Source organism: Eptesicus fuscus, chromosome 5, assembly GCF_027574615.1.
Source record: "Eptesicus fuscus isolate TK198812 chromosome 5, DD_ASM_mEF_20220401, whole genome shotgun sequence".
In the NCBI taxonomy this organism is placed as follows: Eukaryota; Metazoa; Chordata; class Mammalia; order Chiroptera; family Vespertilionidae; genus Eptesicus; species Eptesicus fuscus.
This window is the reverse complement of record NC_072477.1, coordinates 95,600,563-95,614,062: the sequence shown is the minus strand read 5'-3', so window position 1 is coordinate 95,614,062 and position 13,500 is coordinate 95,600,563. Positions and strand designations below refer to the sequence as shown.

At 46.9% G+C, this 13,500-nt stretch overlaps 1 protein-coding gene across 1 annotated transcript in view; it reads right to left on the bottom strand.

Moving 5' to 3' along the window:
- Positions 1–10,301, bottom strand: part of MKX (mohawk homeobox) — a 78,317-nt gene extending 68,016 nt beyond the window's left edge. The window contains exons 1-3 of the mRNA XM_008150414.3: positions 10,108–10,301; positions 8,153–8,312; positions 274–427 (exon numbers count right to left, since the gene is read on the bottom strand). Of these exons, the coding sequence (XP_008148636.2) occupies positions 274–427; positions 8,153–8,312; positions 10,108–10,301 (508 nt within the window). The remainder of the gene's footprint in view (positions 1–273; positions 428–8,152; positions 8,313–10,107) is intronic.
- Between the last annotated feature and the right edge of the window lie 3,199 nt (positions 10,302–13,500).

Here is a 13,500-nt window from a genome sequence, read left to right as displayed (position 1 = left end):
TCAAGATTCATTTTTAGGCAAAGAAAACGAGGAGTCTTTGTGATCTCTCCCTATGGTATTTTAATTTTAATAATTTTCACAGAAAATGTTATTCTGACACACAATGAATTATAAGCAAGAGGAAACAGCCATTGTCATTTCTAACATTATAAAAGTGAAAAAGGAACCATTAGGGCACCATCATATTTTGTGGGATTGACCTTAAAAATAGCAATTGAGGTAAACTTATTATAAAGGCAAAACCAATAAAGAAAAATAAAAATATGAACAAACCTTCAGAACACGAATCATCGCTGCTTACACTAAGCCGCTCAGCATTTCCTTGAACATACTTGTTGTACAACTTTATTCTTAAAGCCCAGCTTAAATCTGGCTGTCGAACAGTATTCTTAAGTCGACGTCTTGCATTAGCAAACCAATTTGACACCTGAGAAAGTATTATTTCTCAATTAACAAAACAAAAAATTACCCATCATACAATTACTTTCCCATAAAGGGACCTAAGCCTCTCTCAGTATCTCTGATCACTAAATATCCTCAGGGTGTAACAGTATTAGACACTCCTTCCACTCACTCACTCATTCATTCATTCAACAAATATGCTGAGTGCTAACTACAGAGATTGAACACTTATTGTATTCTGGGAATTTAAAAAATGAAGATGCCTTGCCATCAAATTTTCAGTCTAATCAGAGAGGTAGAAAAGTATACAAACAAGTCTAGTTACAGTATTGGAAAGAATGGGAAGCATAGCTTAAGATGCATTAAAATAAAATGATACAGGCTCTGGTTGGTGTGCTAAATGGTCTCCAGTTTGATTTCCCGTCAAGGACACGTAACTGGATTGTAGGTCCCATCCCTGGCCCTGGTAGGTGCAAGTGCAGGAGGCAACCAATCCATGTGTCTCTTTCACATTAATCTCTCTCCCCCTATCTCCCTCTTTCCTTCCCTCCCTCAATCCCTTCCTCTGCTCTCTCTAAAAATAGAAAAAATATCCTGGGGTGAGGATTAACAAAAAAATAAAAAATAAAACAACACAGGATTCCAAAGGAAAGAGGGGATACATGTGACTCAAGACTTCATGAGAAATTTAAGGTAGACTTTGAAGGAAAATGTCAGGTATAATGGGTAGGGAAGTGTGTTCCCAATAAGGAGGACACTGGAACAAGGATTAGTCAAATTGCAGAGAGAGTGTGGTAAGGAAGAGGGAGCGTTAAAGATGACTTTGAATCATCAAATCTGTGTAACCAAGAGGAGGATAGTACCATTTTGAGAATGAAAGTAGAACTGTTTAAAGATGGAATGATGTTTGTTTCGGGGCATGTTTAGTTGAAGGCAACAGAAGAGTATATAAGTGAGATGCGCAGCAAGAAAATAAAAGTGGTACCTGACACTTAAGTGAGAGGAAGAGCAGATTTGGATCAAATGTGCAGAGGTGATAGCTGAAATTGTGAGAGTAGGCAGAACGAAAAGATGGTCAAGGACCAATGGAAACCTCCAGTGATTAAGGATGTTTATAATAATAAAAGCGTAATATGCTAATTAGACCAGATGTCCTTCCGGACAAAGTTGGGGCTGCCAGGGAAGCCTGGGTCGTGGGTGCCAGAGGGAAGCTGGTGCCGGCAGTGAGGGGAAGGAAGGCCTACTCTTGCACGAATTTCGTGCATCGGGCCTCTAGTAGAACTATAAAAGAGGAACTAGCAAAACAGCCAGAGATAGAGACAAGTGGAGGAAGGCCAAATAACACCCAGCTTTAAGCTAAAAGTGAAGTGCTCCCAAAGAAAAAAACACTACAAAACAAAGTACAGTTACTTCCATTGTTTTTTTATAGGATGCTACTGAATTTCTAGAGGCTACAATGATACTTGAGGTTTCTTTTAAAACATCAGGTTATCATCAGAATACATTTATGAAAAACCCGAGGGGCGGATATTTACCCTTAAAAATGAAATGTGGAAAGAGAAATACATCTTTCTGTCAATTTGTCCCAGACCACGGCCCCACATTACCAAAATTGTTTGTGTGGCAATGATTGCACTGGAAGTTCTTTTTCTCCTTATTTTAGATTTATAATATAAATAACACAATTTTTGCATATTGTTCAAGCCCTAATTGTTGAGAGTAGACCTGTGGAGATTCCTACATAAAAACAAAACAAAACACAAAGCTGCATTTTTTTCTCTCTCTCTGTTTCCATGAGTAAAACATGGTAGTTTCCCCCATTTATTTATATACGTATATGCACAAAATATATCATATGTTTTATATAAATTCAATATTACTGCCTTTGTGTCTTAAACTTACATGTAATAAGGTAACATCTCACCATGGCATTTCAGATGTCTTAGTCTTCATCCACTCTTCTTCCTCCCAAGCTATGCTATTATTACTACAATTCAATCTGACTTCAAATTCTCAGTCTTTCCCAACCTCTGTAGACAGACAACTTCTGGGACTACTCATTCAATAAACATATATCAAGATGCTCTTGTGCTTTAGCCATGGTATTGAGTGCTAGGAATGGATAAATCATGTCCCATGCCCACACAGAAGGACCGCAGTGAAAAACTATCCACGATTAACTGTGATACACAGGTTATTGCTACAGAAGCACAAAATGCCTGGTCCATTTCTTCACTACATTTCTCAAATCCCTTTCTGTTGCCCAAGTCATAGCCAACGTGTTTGTCCAGGTCCTCCTTACTACTGACTAGAAATTTTAGAACATTCTTTTCTGGAACTTCCATTCTGTCCAATTGAATGGATCTTAACAACCACCCTCAAATTTGTGTTGATCCACCATTATGATTTAATTACTTAACTTCTTCAAATGTTCATGAATGTCCCATTATCCTGTCATTGTGGTATAATGGAAAAAGACCTAGTATCTTGTCCTGTATTTGCCAAAAACATGCTGTGTGCGTTGAGATAAGTCACCCACTTTTCTGAACTTCAAACCCTTCATCTACAAAATGCATTAGATGATTCCTAACATCTTTGTCAACTTTCAGAACTAAGATCTGGGAATACAGTCCACCCTGTCTTACAACAGTATTAATTCCCTTCATAGTTGATACTAACCTACCCTCTGCTCTCGACCACTACTCTCCCTAGCAATCAAATATGTGTGTTTATGTCCTTCTCTGCCCCTCTCATACACTGAGGACACAATGCATCTTCCCCTAGGCCTAAGTCACATATCTATTAGAATCCAAATCCAAAAGTTTTTGTTGTTTTCTTTACTAAATATCATAAAATTCAGACAAACCTTAATTCTTAACTAACCTTAATTGTAACACAACCATCACACAGTACAGTGTAAAATCCAGTTCTTATAAAACTATTCATATTTTTATTAAAATGCAATGGCCTAATTTAAAAAAAAAATACTATAATTTTAAAATAGAAAAATGGGGACCTTTTATTGCCATGGTGGAATTAACCAGCTTTTCATATATAGGGGTCATATCCTTCTTTATGTTTTGTATACCCATAGTATATTAATTATATATTAGATTTTCTAGAAATATTTGCAGATATATAATATAGGCTGTTTCTAAATTGATTTTCTAAGGTAGATGAAAACTCAATCTGATAATATATTTTCTCTGCCAGCATTTTATTACCAAAAATGTATAGTAGAGCCAAAGGACTGGATACAGTGAGGCTTTAATATCTACTCACATTAAGTTGTGTAACAGCAGACAAATCGATGGTTAACAAATCTGCATAAATATTATTTTGCAATTTTTTTTCTGCTATATTAATGCAAGCCCTATCTGTTTCACTGAAGGTAAAAATAGCAGTTCAGGTTTTCTCCCTTTCACTTACTATGGGTTCATTCAGGTTATTATTCAAATTCTCTTTAAATTCTCTTTTACACGAAACAGCCTCCTTACATGTAGGTTCTGGAGGAATGGTATTTTAATGTCAAATTCAGAGCTTTAAAAACACTATTTTACAGTAAATGCTTAGAGAACCAAATATCTAGATGCTGGAAGAGAAAACGAAGTAATTTTCATCCTACTCTAACTGAGGTGTTTATGTTCATCATATTGACTGAGCAAGCATTACAGTTACCCCAAAGGGATATGCTGGCATCTGCCCACCTGTGAACATAAAGAATTAATAAACTTATTCTGGGTTATTCAACTGAAATATTGAGCACCTCATTTCCACACCACATTGTATGACACTTGGAATAATGTAGAAGGACTTTCTGAGACTTTGTTGAATATTTAGCAGTTGCTATAATCCTTGCAGTTAATAACTACATATCTCAGCAGAGGCACTCATACCAAGCAAAAGTAGAGCTATGTCAATATAGGAGGTAAAATTTTGCAACATAGCAGTTTTAACCTCATGGTGTATGGGCATCACCCTAGAAATCTGAAAGTTCTACTATAAGAGGAGGAAACATTAACATCCACTTGTTAAATTGCAATCTCAAACATCTCTTGCCCTGCACTCTGTATTATGATCATGAAAGAAGCTATCCCAAGGAGACATTTCACTCCTATAATCCAAAAAAAAAAATATTTTAAAATATACACACATAAACTATGGAAAATGTTAAAACCAGATACAGCCTCCATCTGCCTTTTTAAAAACTCTCTAAAAGCAATTATTCTTTGGTAAGATCCACTTCTTACAATAATACAAAACCTTAATTGTATACCAGTTTATATTATTCTACAATATAGCTGTTTATACTTCGAGAGTGCAGAGTATATTTTTTATATTTCCATAATTGTTAGCCATAGAAACCATGCACAATGGAAAATTTGGTTGATTAGAGTCAAAACACAACAACATCCCTGTTAATTTTATAAAAATGCTTATATCTCATTAGGAAGTAAGGTGCCAGATTAATAACGCAAATGAGAGTCAAACATAGTTATAGCACATTAAAACAAGTTGCCAAGTCTAGTAGTGAAAGTTTGTAAATAATTCTTTCTGCTTCATTTTTCAGGGGTAAATAAAATAGGTGCCTATTAATGTCATCAGAGGTTCTATTTATCGGAAAAAGTATCTTTTGTAATCCTAAAGATATTCTCTCTACTACAGTTTCAACTTTTTATTTCTGGGCTTAATGGAGACTGCTGACCAGGTTTTATACCCCTCTTTATTAATTTAAGAGTAACAAACTAAGTCAAAAATATTTCTTATGAAAAGTTTGACACACAACCAAAAGGAAAATGTTAAGTGTAAAATAAATGATCAAAATATAAGATAGTCTTGTTGTTAAGGAATAAAAGTTATGCCAACAGCTTATTAATATAAATCATGAAAAACAGAGATAGGTGTTGCAATAAACAAGAAATAGGAGTTTGAAAACTAGAAATAAGAAGAATGTTCCATATGTATCAATAGACATAGAAATAGGACACATTTCCAGATATATTGAAAATAACAAAACTGGTTATATGCTTACTTGTTCTGTTGAACCATCATATAGCATTAAAGGTAGAGAGCTGCCCTCTGTGTATTCCCTACAATTGAATGGATTTTAAAACTATTTTAATCAGATTTTAAGACATTCTTTAGCTTTCAAAAATATGTTTTGAGAATCCAGATGGTGATTATAGTGGTATTCCCCTATTAGAATCTATTCACTCTTTAAAAATGTAGGGCTAGTTTACTATATGGAAAGTACTGTGCTGGGGTGGTACCGGGGTATGAAAATGAATAAGACATGATCACTTTTCTCAAGAAGCCTGACTCCATAGGAGAAGTTTATTCAGTGGGAGAACCTGACTCATTAAATCGGGGTCTAATTTGCAGGGATCAAAAGCTTTATTCAGCTTTGTATTTTTTTCACCCAGAAGTGTAAAGTATTTACATAATTTATTTGACTTCCCATAGTGTTAGAATTTGATTTGGCTGTTAATATATGCTTGACATTTACAAACCTCTCATATATATAAACATATAGGTAGGTAGTAGATATGTGTATATTCATATATTTTTTTCTTACATAGATATCCATTATGCTTAATTGAAAGTAACTGAAATAAAAATGGATTATATATAAGGTCCCTTGATTACAGTATAGATTTTAATTTTTTTATTTATTTTCAAGTTCCAGAAACCAACTTCACATACTATAAAATTAAAAATTGTTAAACAAATATCACTTATTGCTATAAATATATTTTCCCTATTTAAAATTACATAATTTTGTGCATTTTTATTTTCTGAGGACTAGTGTAAGAAAAAGAAACTGTAGTAAGAAAAGTTTTCATTACATGAATGAAAACTTCATGTAAATTAGAAAAATGCAATAGCCTTACCAAGACCTTATGGCAAAAAGAATTGTTATTTGTATTTGCACTATCATTAGAGGTAGAAAATGATTTGATTCTGTATTAAAGTGAAAACTACTTATATTGCATCTTACTAAACTATTGCATATGAAAATGTAAATGTCTGCTAATGGCAAAGGTTACTTTTTATAATTAAAAAATGTTCTAAATATGTCATAAGGAGGTTTTGCTTTTATATCAAAGAATGGCAAGCATTAAATGTGGAACTATATAATCAGTCAAAATAACCTAGTATTTTCTTGCTAACACCATTGTGAAATATTCAAATAGCTTTATAAATTATTATATTTTCAAAATAAATAGCATACCTGCTTAAACTGAAATTTGACCATATGCACTTATTTTCAAAAGTCAAGTTTTTCTGAGAGGAATAATTTATTTAGAAACTACTTTTGTAAATCACTGAAAGTTGCATAGCTTTATGTTAAACAGATATTAAGCCAAGAACGCTAAATTAATTTTCCCCTCCAGTGCTGCAGCAAATCACTATTACTACTATTGCTTGTCAATATGAAGCAAAACAGATGTTTTCCTCTATTACAGTATTCTGAAAATAACCAGACAAATGCATATTATAGTTTTAATATACTTGAATACAAGTCAACTTTCATGCTTTGTCAAATTTTCCAGTAATTCCTAAATTATGATCTTAATTACTCTGGAAAACAGTTTCCATTTTTATTTAATAGTTAAATATTGTATGTTTTTTTATTTGTATTTTGGGGATTCTCCTTTAACATATAGCTAATGGAATAACCAAATTTCACAGCACTGATGTGGTGCTACTACAATGTATGAAACTTCTCAGCTCATTTAGCATCTCCTACTCTTTCGAATACTTGTGTTCTGTTTGCATTTATAAAATTTCCTATCACCATATTTATGAAAGAAAACTGGTGTGATGGAAAGAGCATTTGACCTGGAATTGCATTATTTCCAGGCCTAAATCTATCCTTACTAACACATAACCTCCATGTGCCTTGGTTACGTCATCTATAAAATGCTGACAATAACTTCCATATCTCACCATGTTTTTGTGAATATCAAATAAGACTTGTAGGAAAATAAGCAAATCAAATGTAAAGTAGTGTTGTTCACTAGAGGAAATAAACTTGTACCATTTCTATACTTGATGAGTACCCCAACTATTTGAAATCTGCCTCTTCTTAACCCCAGTAGAAAGATGCCATCAGGGAAATTTGTGGATTCTAGCCAATGCCCAGAATGCTTCTACTTAAACAAAAAAAGCAATCCAACCCCATTTCTTGACCTTTCAACCCACCTCCTAGATCTGTCAGTAATGCTAATTTTGCAAGTTATCCTGTACTTGGATCTCAAAGTGTGGCCTAGCACCAGCACCTTCAGCACCACCCCAAGAGCTGGTTAGAAATGCAAATCATGGGCCCACCCCAGACCTACTACTGAATCAGAAGCTCTGGTTTGAGTTTCCACAAGTCCTCCAGGCGATTCTGATGCAGGCTCCAGTCTGAAAATCACTGCGAGTAGTCCACCTGTATCCATCTATATAAGGTCCATAAGTCCAGGTTCCCAGACAACTTCTCATAACTTTTCAGTTGACTTTTCACTGTCCTCCCTAACAGAACACCATGCGATCCCTCCTGGAACCAGCATTAACACCCAGAAACCCTTCCCACAACACAGCTCTGCCCCTGGGCCAACCCCATCATCCTCCTCAGCAGCAAAGTAACTCGCTGGCTTTTCTCTGCTCTGTCCTTCTCCAGGGCAAGCGCCAGGTGGAGAGCCTTACAAACTAGGACGAGTGCCCGCTCCTCCCCCAGGAGAAGGACCAGGTGGGCCCGGGTTACCTGCACTAGGGTCATCTGGGAGCCCAGCGCCAAGAGGATCTTCTCGGTCTTGGTGGGGTACGGATTGTCACGGTGCTTGTAAAGCCACTGCTTGAGGGGCCGTGCCATGTCTTGCAGAGCCTGGCGCTTGTGCCTCACCTTCCCGCTGTTCTGCCGGGCCCTGGGACACCGGGAGAGGAGAAGGCCCTAGTGAGTGGCGCTCTCTGGGTGTTGCCCGCGGGGATCCCTCCGGCCGGGATCATTTCAGCGGTTGCCGAGGCCTCCTCCCCGAACCGTCCCCCCCCCCCCCACCCCGCAGCAGGGCACCCCCAGGCACCCAGCCCAGCCTTGGTAACCCGCCCTGTGCGTCCCGAGGTTGAGGCGAGGGGGCCACACATTTTCTGGGTGCTAGCTAATATCTTTCCTTGGTGTGTCTCTTGGAAGTGGCCTGTTTGTCGCACAGGGGTCATGTGGCGGTGAAGGACCCTAGTTTATCTTAAAAAGGGGGGAAATCTTGAAGCCAGTAACCCAAGGTAGAGGTTTGGGTGACGATGGTTAAGTGACTTGAAGAAAAATGTTATTCAAGTTACAGATCTGTGCCCGCCTGCACTGCGCCCTCCTCTAGTGGTTCTGGCCCAGGGCGCTGCAGGGAGGGCGCTGCGGGCTCTTTAATAACCTTAACTCCTGCCTGCCGCTCAGGGCTTCCAGCCGCCTGCAGTCAAAGGCAAGGTCGCCCACTGGACGGCGGGAATGGAGCAGGGGATGACCGCCGTCCTGCCGTCCTGGTTCCCTTAGAGCTCTCTCCAGTTTCTTTTGATCCTCTCGGGAAAAGGAGAAACTTTCCCAAGGAAGGGTACGAGGAAAACACTCTAGGGGTCTTCTCCCGAATAAGGAGAGTTAAAAAGTTTGGAAAGCTCTGTTCCACGAAGAAGAAGAAGAAGAAGAAGAAGAAAAGACCTCTTGAAAAGCATATTCCTAGGAGAAAGACTAGCAGCCCGGAGCCAGCCTTGGGCGCTGCGTTCCCAGGAGGCTCCGGGAGGTGTCGCCGCGCCGAGGCCCGCGCGCCCGGCGACTCCAGGAGGCTCCCGCGCTAGCGCCGCAGTCTCTGGGGCTTTTGCCTCTTCAAACACTTTGAAATGCAATTCCACCCAAAAGGACTGGTCGTCACGCTGTGAGGAAACCTAATCTCTACTTAACTCACCAAGCAGCGCCGCAGAGCAAGCAGCTGATGCAATCTTCCAGGTGGAGACGGCCGGTAGCGCAGCCCCCGCTCCCGCTCCCTCACCCCGCGCTCCCGTAGCCTCTCGGAGGTGGCCGGGCCTGGGACAGCTGTCCACAGGTCTGCAGCCTGAGCGGCTGGGGTCACCTCCTCACCCTGCTTAACCGAAACCCGGCAACACAAGCCCCCGGCCTTCCCCTCCCGGCTGGCAGCCGGCGCGGCCGCGTGCGATTAGGGCGCCCAGGGCAAAGCCGACCTTCCCGACTCCCTGGCAGAGGCTAGGCGAGCCGCGAGGCCGTGGCGGAGCCTTGCTTGACAGAACGGAGGAAGCCCACGGGGCTGGCCTGACTTGGGAAGCCCCAACAGTGTGGCCCTCCCTGTTCCTACTCTTCCTGCTCAGTCCTGGATAGTTGGCTCTCAGTCGCGCGTCCGCGCCCGGGGTTCGGAGAGGGACTGGGGTCACCCACTAACTATCCTGAGGTCCAAGTATGGGAGGATTGCGGGGCCAGTTCAAGGTGTCCTCAGTTCCCAACATGCCTCTTCTGAGCTGTCCTGACTAACCGACCCCCCGATATTTTCAGAAACTACGACCTTAAAATGAGAATGCGGAAACCCAGGAGGCGGAGACCTGCGCTCCTGGGACACTCCGAGCCGCTAACCCTCTCGCTCCGGTAGCCACTTGCAAGCCTCCGCCGCTCACTGTCCCCACCCCTCCGGGCTGCGGGTGGGCCGGGGCCCCGGGAGGGTGTGCGCATACCCGGTCCTCCGGTGTCTCAGGCCGAGGTTGTCTTTGAGGGGCGGGCAGTCCGGAATGCCCATCTCGGGGCGGGCGTGGGGGCTGTCCAGGACGCCGCCATAGGGCCGCCCGCCCCGCTCCCGCTCCCGCTCCGGAGCGCTGCGGTCCTCAAACAGCACGGCGCCGTTGAGCTTATCGAAGACGATGGTGTTCATGGTGCGGGCGGGCAGGGGCGCCCCGCGCGGCCACCGCGCCTAGGAGCCGGGCCGCCGGGAGCTCCTCAGGGCTCGGGTTCTAGGAGATGAAGGGGCAGCAGGTTACTCGCTGAGAGCGCTCACACCCTGAGCGATCCGAGCCGCAAAGGCAGCCAGGGCGAGCGGCTGCGGAGTTCGGGGCAGGAGCTACACAGCCGCATCCGACCCAGGGAATCCGCACCTCCCGGCACCTGGCTAACCCACCCCCTCCGCCCCCGCACACTCTGGGGACAAGTCCCCGCCCTCGTCCTTGACCGGGCGATGGAGCTCTCAACGCGCTTCACCCAGGAATAGGGTACCCGCGGCGGCCAAGGAAAGTTAACCCCTGAACGCGCCTCTCGGACTCGGTTTTGGCCTGGAAGACGCCCACGCCAGAGAGCGGAGCGGATCCGCGCGGGGCCTCGCGCGGTCCTCAGTCACCGCGGAAGACTGAAGCCTCTCGGAGGTTCCACTCGGGTCGTAAAGAGGGGTTTGGAGGAACGGAAATGGGGTGTAACCTGAACGGCTGCATGCGCAAGCCCCAGCTAATGAGTCTCAGGCCGAACCGGGATTTCGGGGATTTTCATGTTCTCTAGATCTTGGATGGTTTGGCTTGAACCTCCCGCGTCCGTCCCTGGGGTGGGGGTGAGGGCTGGGAAAGCGAGCAGGCTCAGAGCTAGAAAGTTAAGTGGTGTCATGGACAAATGCACCACACACTCCCTCTTCCCCTAAATCTTTCTACCGTCACAACCCGCTCCAGGATGTGCTGGGTAGAGACAGTTCAAAGGCGCACAAGGCCCTTGACCCCGGGAGTCCCAGCCCCCCCCCCCCCCCCTAGGGCCCACTGTCAGTGTGGTCCCCTTCCACAGCGCGGTGCGATCCCGGAGCTCCGGGCCCTTCCACGCCCGCCCCTTTCTGGGGTTTCAAGGAACCGTTGCAGAGGCTGCAAGGTGTTTGGAGAGGAAGGAGGAACCGCGGCCCTTGCGCCGTCGGAGAAAACCTCCAGCTCACCTCCCGGGTCCCGGCGGCCGGAAGCCTCTGCCTGCCGCCAGCCGTCTCAGGGGCAAGTCCGCGCCGCCGTGGATCAGCCGAGGGACCGGCCCGCGGAGCCCAGCCGCCCCGGCCCGCCCACCTCCCTGCCTCGCGCCACCGCACAGCTCTCCTTCCTTTTGCAGCCAGCACCCCTCTCTCCGCCCCGCCGCGGCGTGGGCTGCCAGCCCCCCTTTCCCCCCCAACACACACACACACACACACACACACACACACACAGCCATGCACCGATCCTCTGCATCGCCGACTGTCCACACTCTCCACAGGAGCCGCAACACGCGACCTGTAGGGCCGTGACCACGGCGATTAGACGAAGGCTCCCGTCGTGGGAGGGGAAGTCAGACCTCTGTTGGGCAGTCCCGCGTCCCTTAAGACGGAGTCCTCCCGCACAGACAGGTAGGTGTCTGGGATTTGCACACCAGGCGGTAAGTGTGCGAGCAGATCTCCGTGCTCGCAGCCCCGGCTCTAAGGTCAGGACTGAAATCCGCGCGCTCAATACTGGGCGTGGACGCTGCGCCGTTTGTAAAATACACCCTTTCCCAGCCCCAGGGTCTCCCCCAACCCCAGCCCCGTCCTCCTATTTGTAGGCGTGTTTTGCCCCAGCGCATCCGCCCGAGGTTTGGCACCGCGGGGGCCTTCTCTAGCTGCCTCCAGCCGCCCGGGGTCTGGGTCCAGGCGCCGTGGGAGCGGGCAGGAAGGAGCCCGAGAGCTGGGTGCTGAGGCCAGGGGTCCTGGGGGCGTGGGAACCGCAGCTTCTCATCCTCCCGGGGAGCCACGCGCCGTCCGTCCCCCACACGCCCTCTCGGCTCCCGTGCTCACACTTACCCCGATTCACTCCAAATTGCCGCTTGTGGGGCTCCCTCTCAGAGGAACTGCCCCGCCCAACGCCCGCCAGCAAATTTAAAGCAAACGGGGAGCGGCCAGGTGGGTTCCCAGTCCCCCAGCAGACCCTCCGGCCAGCCTTAGGGCCCCCCCCCCCCGGGCGCGTCCCCGACGGTCGGAGGAGAGAGGTAGGGGGAAGGGCGTGGAGCGCCCAGGGGCCGGGGGCCGGAGCGAACCTCCCATCCCGAGGCCTCGGGCAGGGACTCGGCGACCCCAAAAGCTGTACCTGGGGCAGTGGGGCCGGCCGCGGGGCTGCTGGCTCTCCCGCGTCGAGGCTAGGCGCGCTCCCATCCCCGCCGCATGTTCTCCGCGCGGGATCCCAGGCGCTCGCCGCCGCCGCCGCCGCCGCCGCCGTCTCGGCTTTATTTACCCAGACGGGCGCGCGCGGCCCGGGAACAGGAATACCGCGGCCTTCTCATGTTTCCCGGCCGCCTGGCCCGGGCCGCGAACATCCTGCGGGCGCGGCATCCACGTTCCAGGGCCGGCGAGAGAAAGCCTCCGCGCCCGCCCGTCTGTGCGGAGGGCCGTTAACCCTCGCAGAGGAGATGCCACGGCGGGCGCCCCCGGGGAGCCCCCCAGCCTGCCGAGTCCTCCCAGGCGCGCAGCAGAAGGGGCCACTTCCCTCGCGCTTAGGGGAGAGATTCTCGGAGAGGCCGCAAGCAGCTCTGGAAGCTGAGAGGCTGCGGTGCAAACCCCGTGTCTTGGCTGGCTCGAGGGTCGGAAATTTCACCACGAACGGCTGGGCGGGAGAGGCCACTCCATGCACAGCGCGCCCTTCGCTTCCCTCGCGGTGAGCTGAAGTGAAGATGGAACTCGGGTCTGCTCCTGCAGGGCGCGAGCGCGTTTCAGGAGGCGCTTGGAGCCTGGGAGCCTCTTTTCTGGTGTCACTAGGTGTCTGGGGTCCTGGCTGTCTGGAAACCCGGCACACAGTCACCTTCCGGGGCTCGCGCTGGAGTGGCCGAGCTCGCCTCGGGGCCCGGGGAAAGGGGCCGGGCTAGGCTAGGGGGCCCCGTTGCCTAGGTGTGGACCAGAGGGCGAGCCCACGGCCAGGGGTCTGTGCGAAGCCAAGGGAATGGAATGTAGAAGGGTCCGAGCGGGGACCGGTGCAAGGAAAGAGAGAATGGTTATCAGATTCTCTTATCGGTCACACTTGACGTCCCACCGTCGCCGCAAGTGGAAGAGCAGCGAAGTTGTGGTTTGGGTGCAACGGGAGGCTCAGAGCTTCTGTGAGCCTGGAAGATCCCCAAGA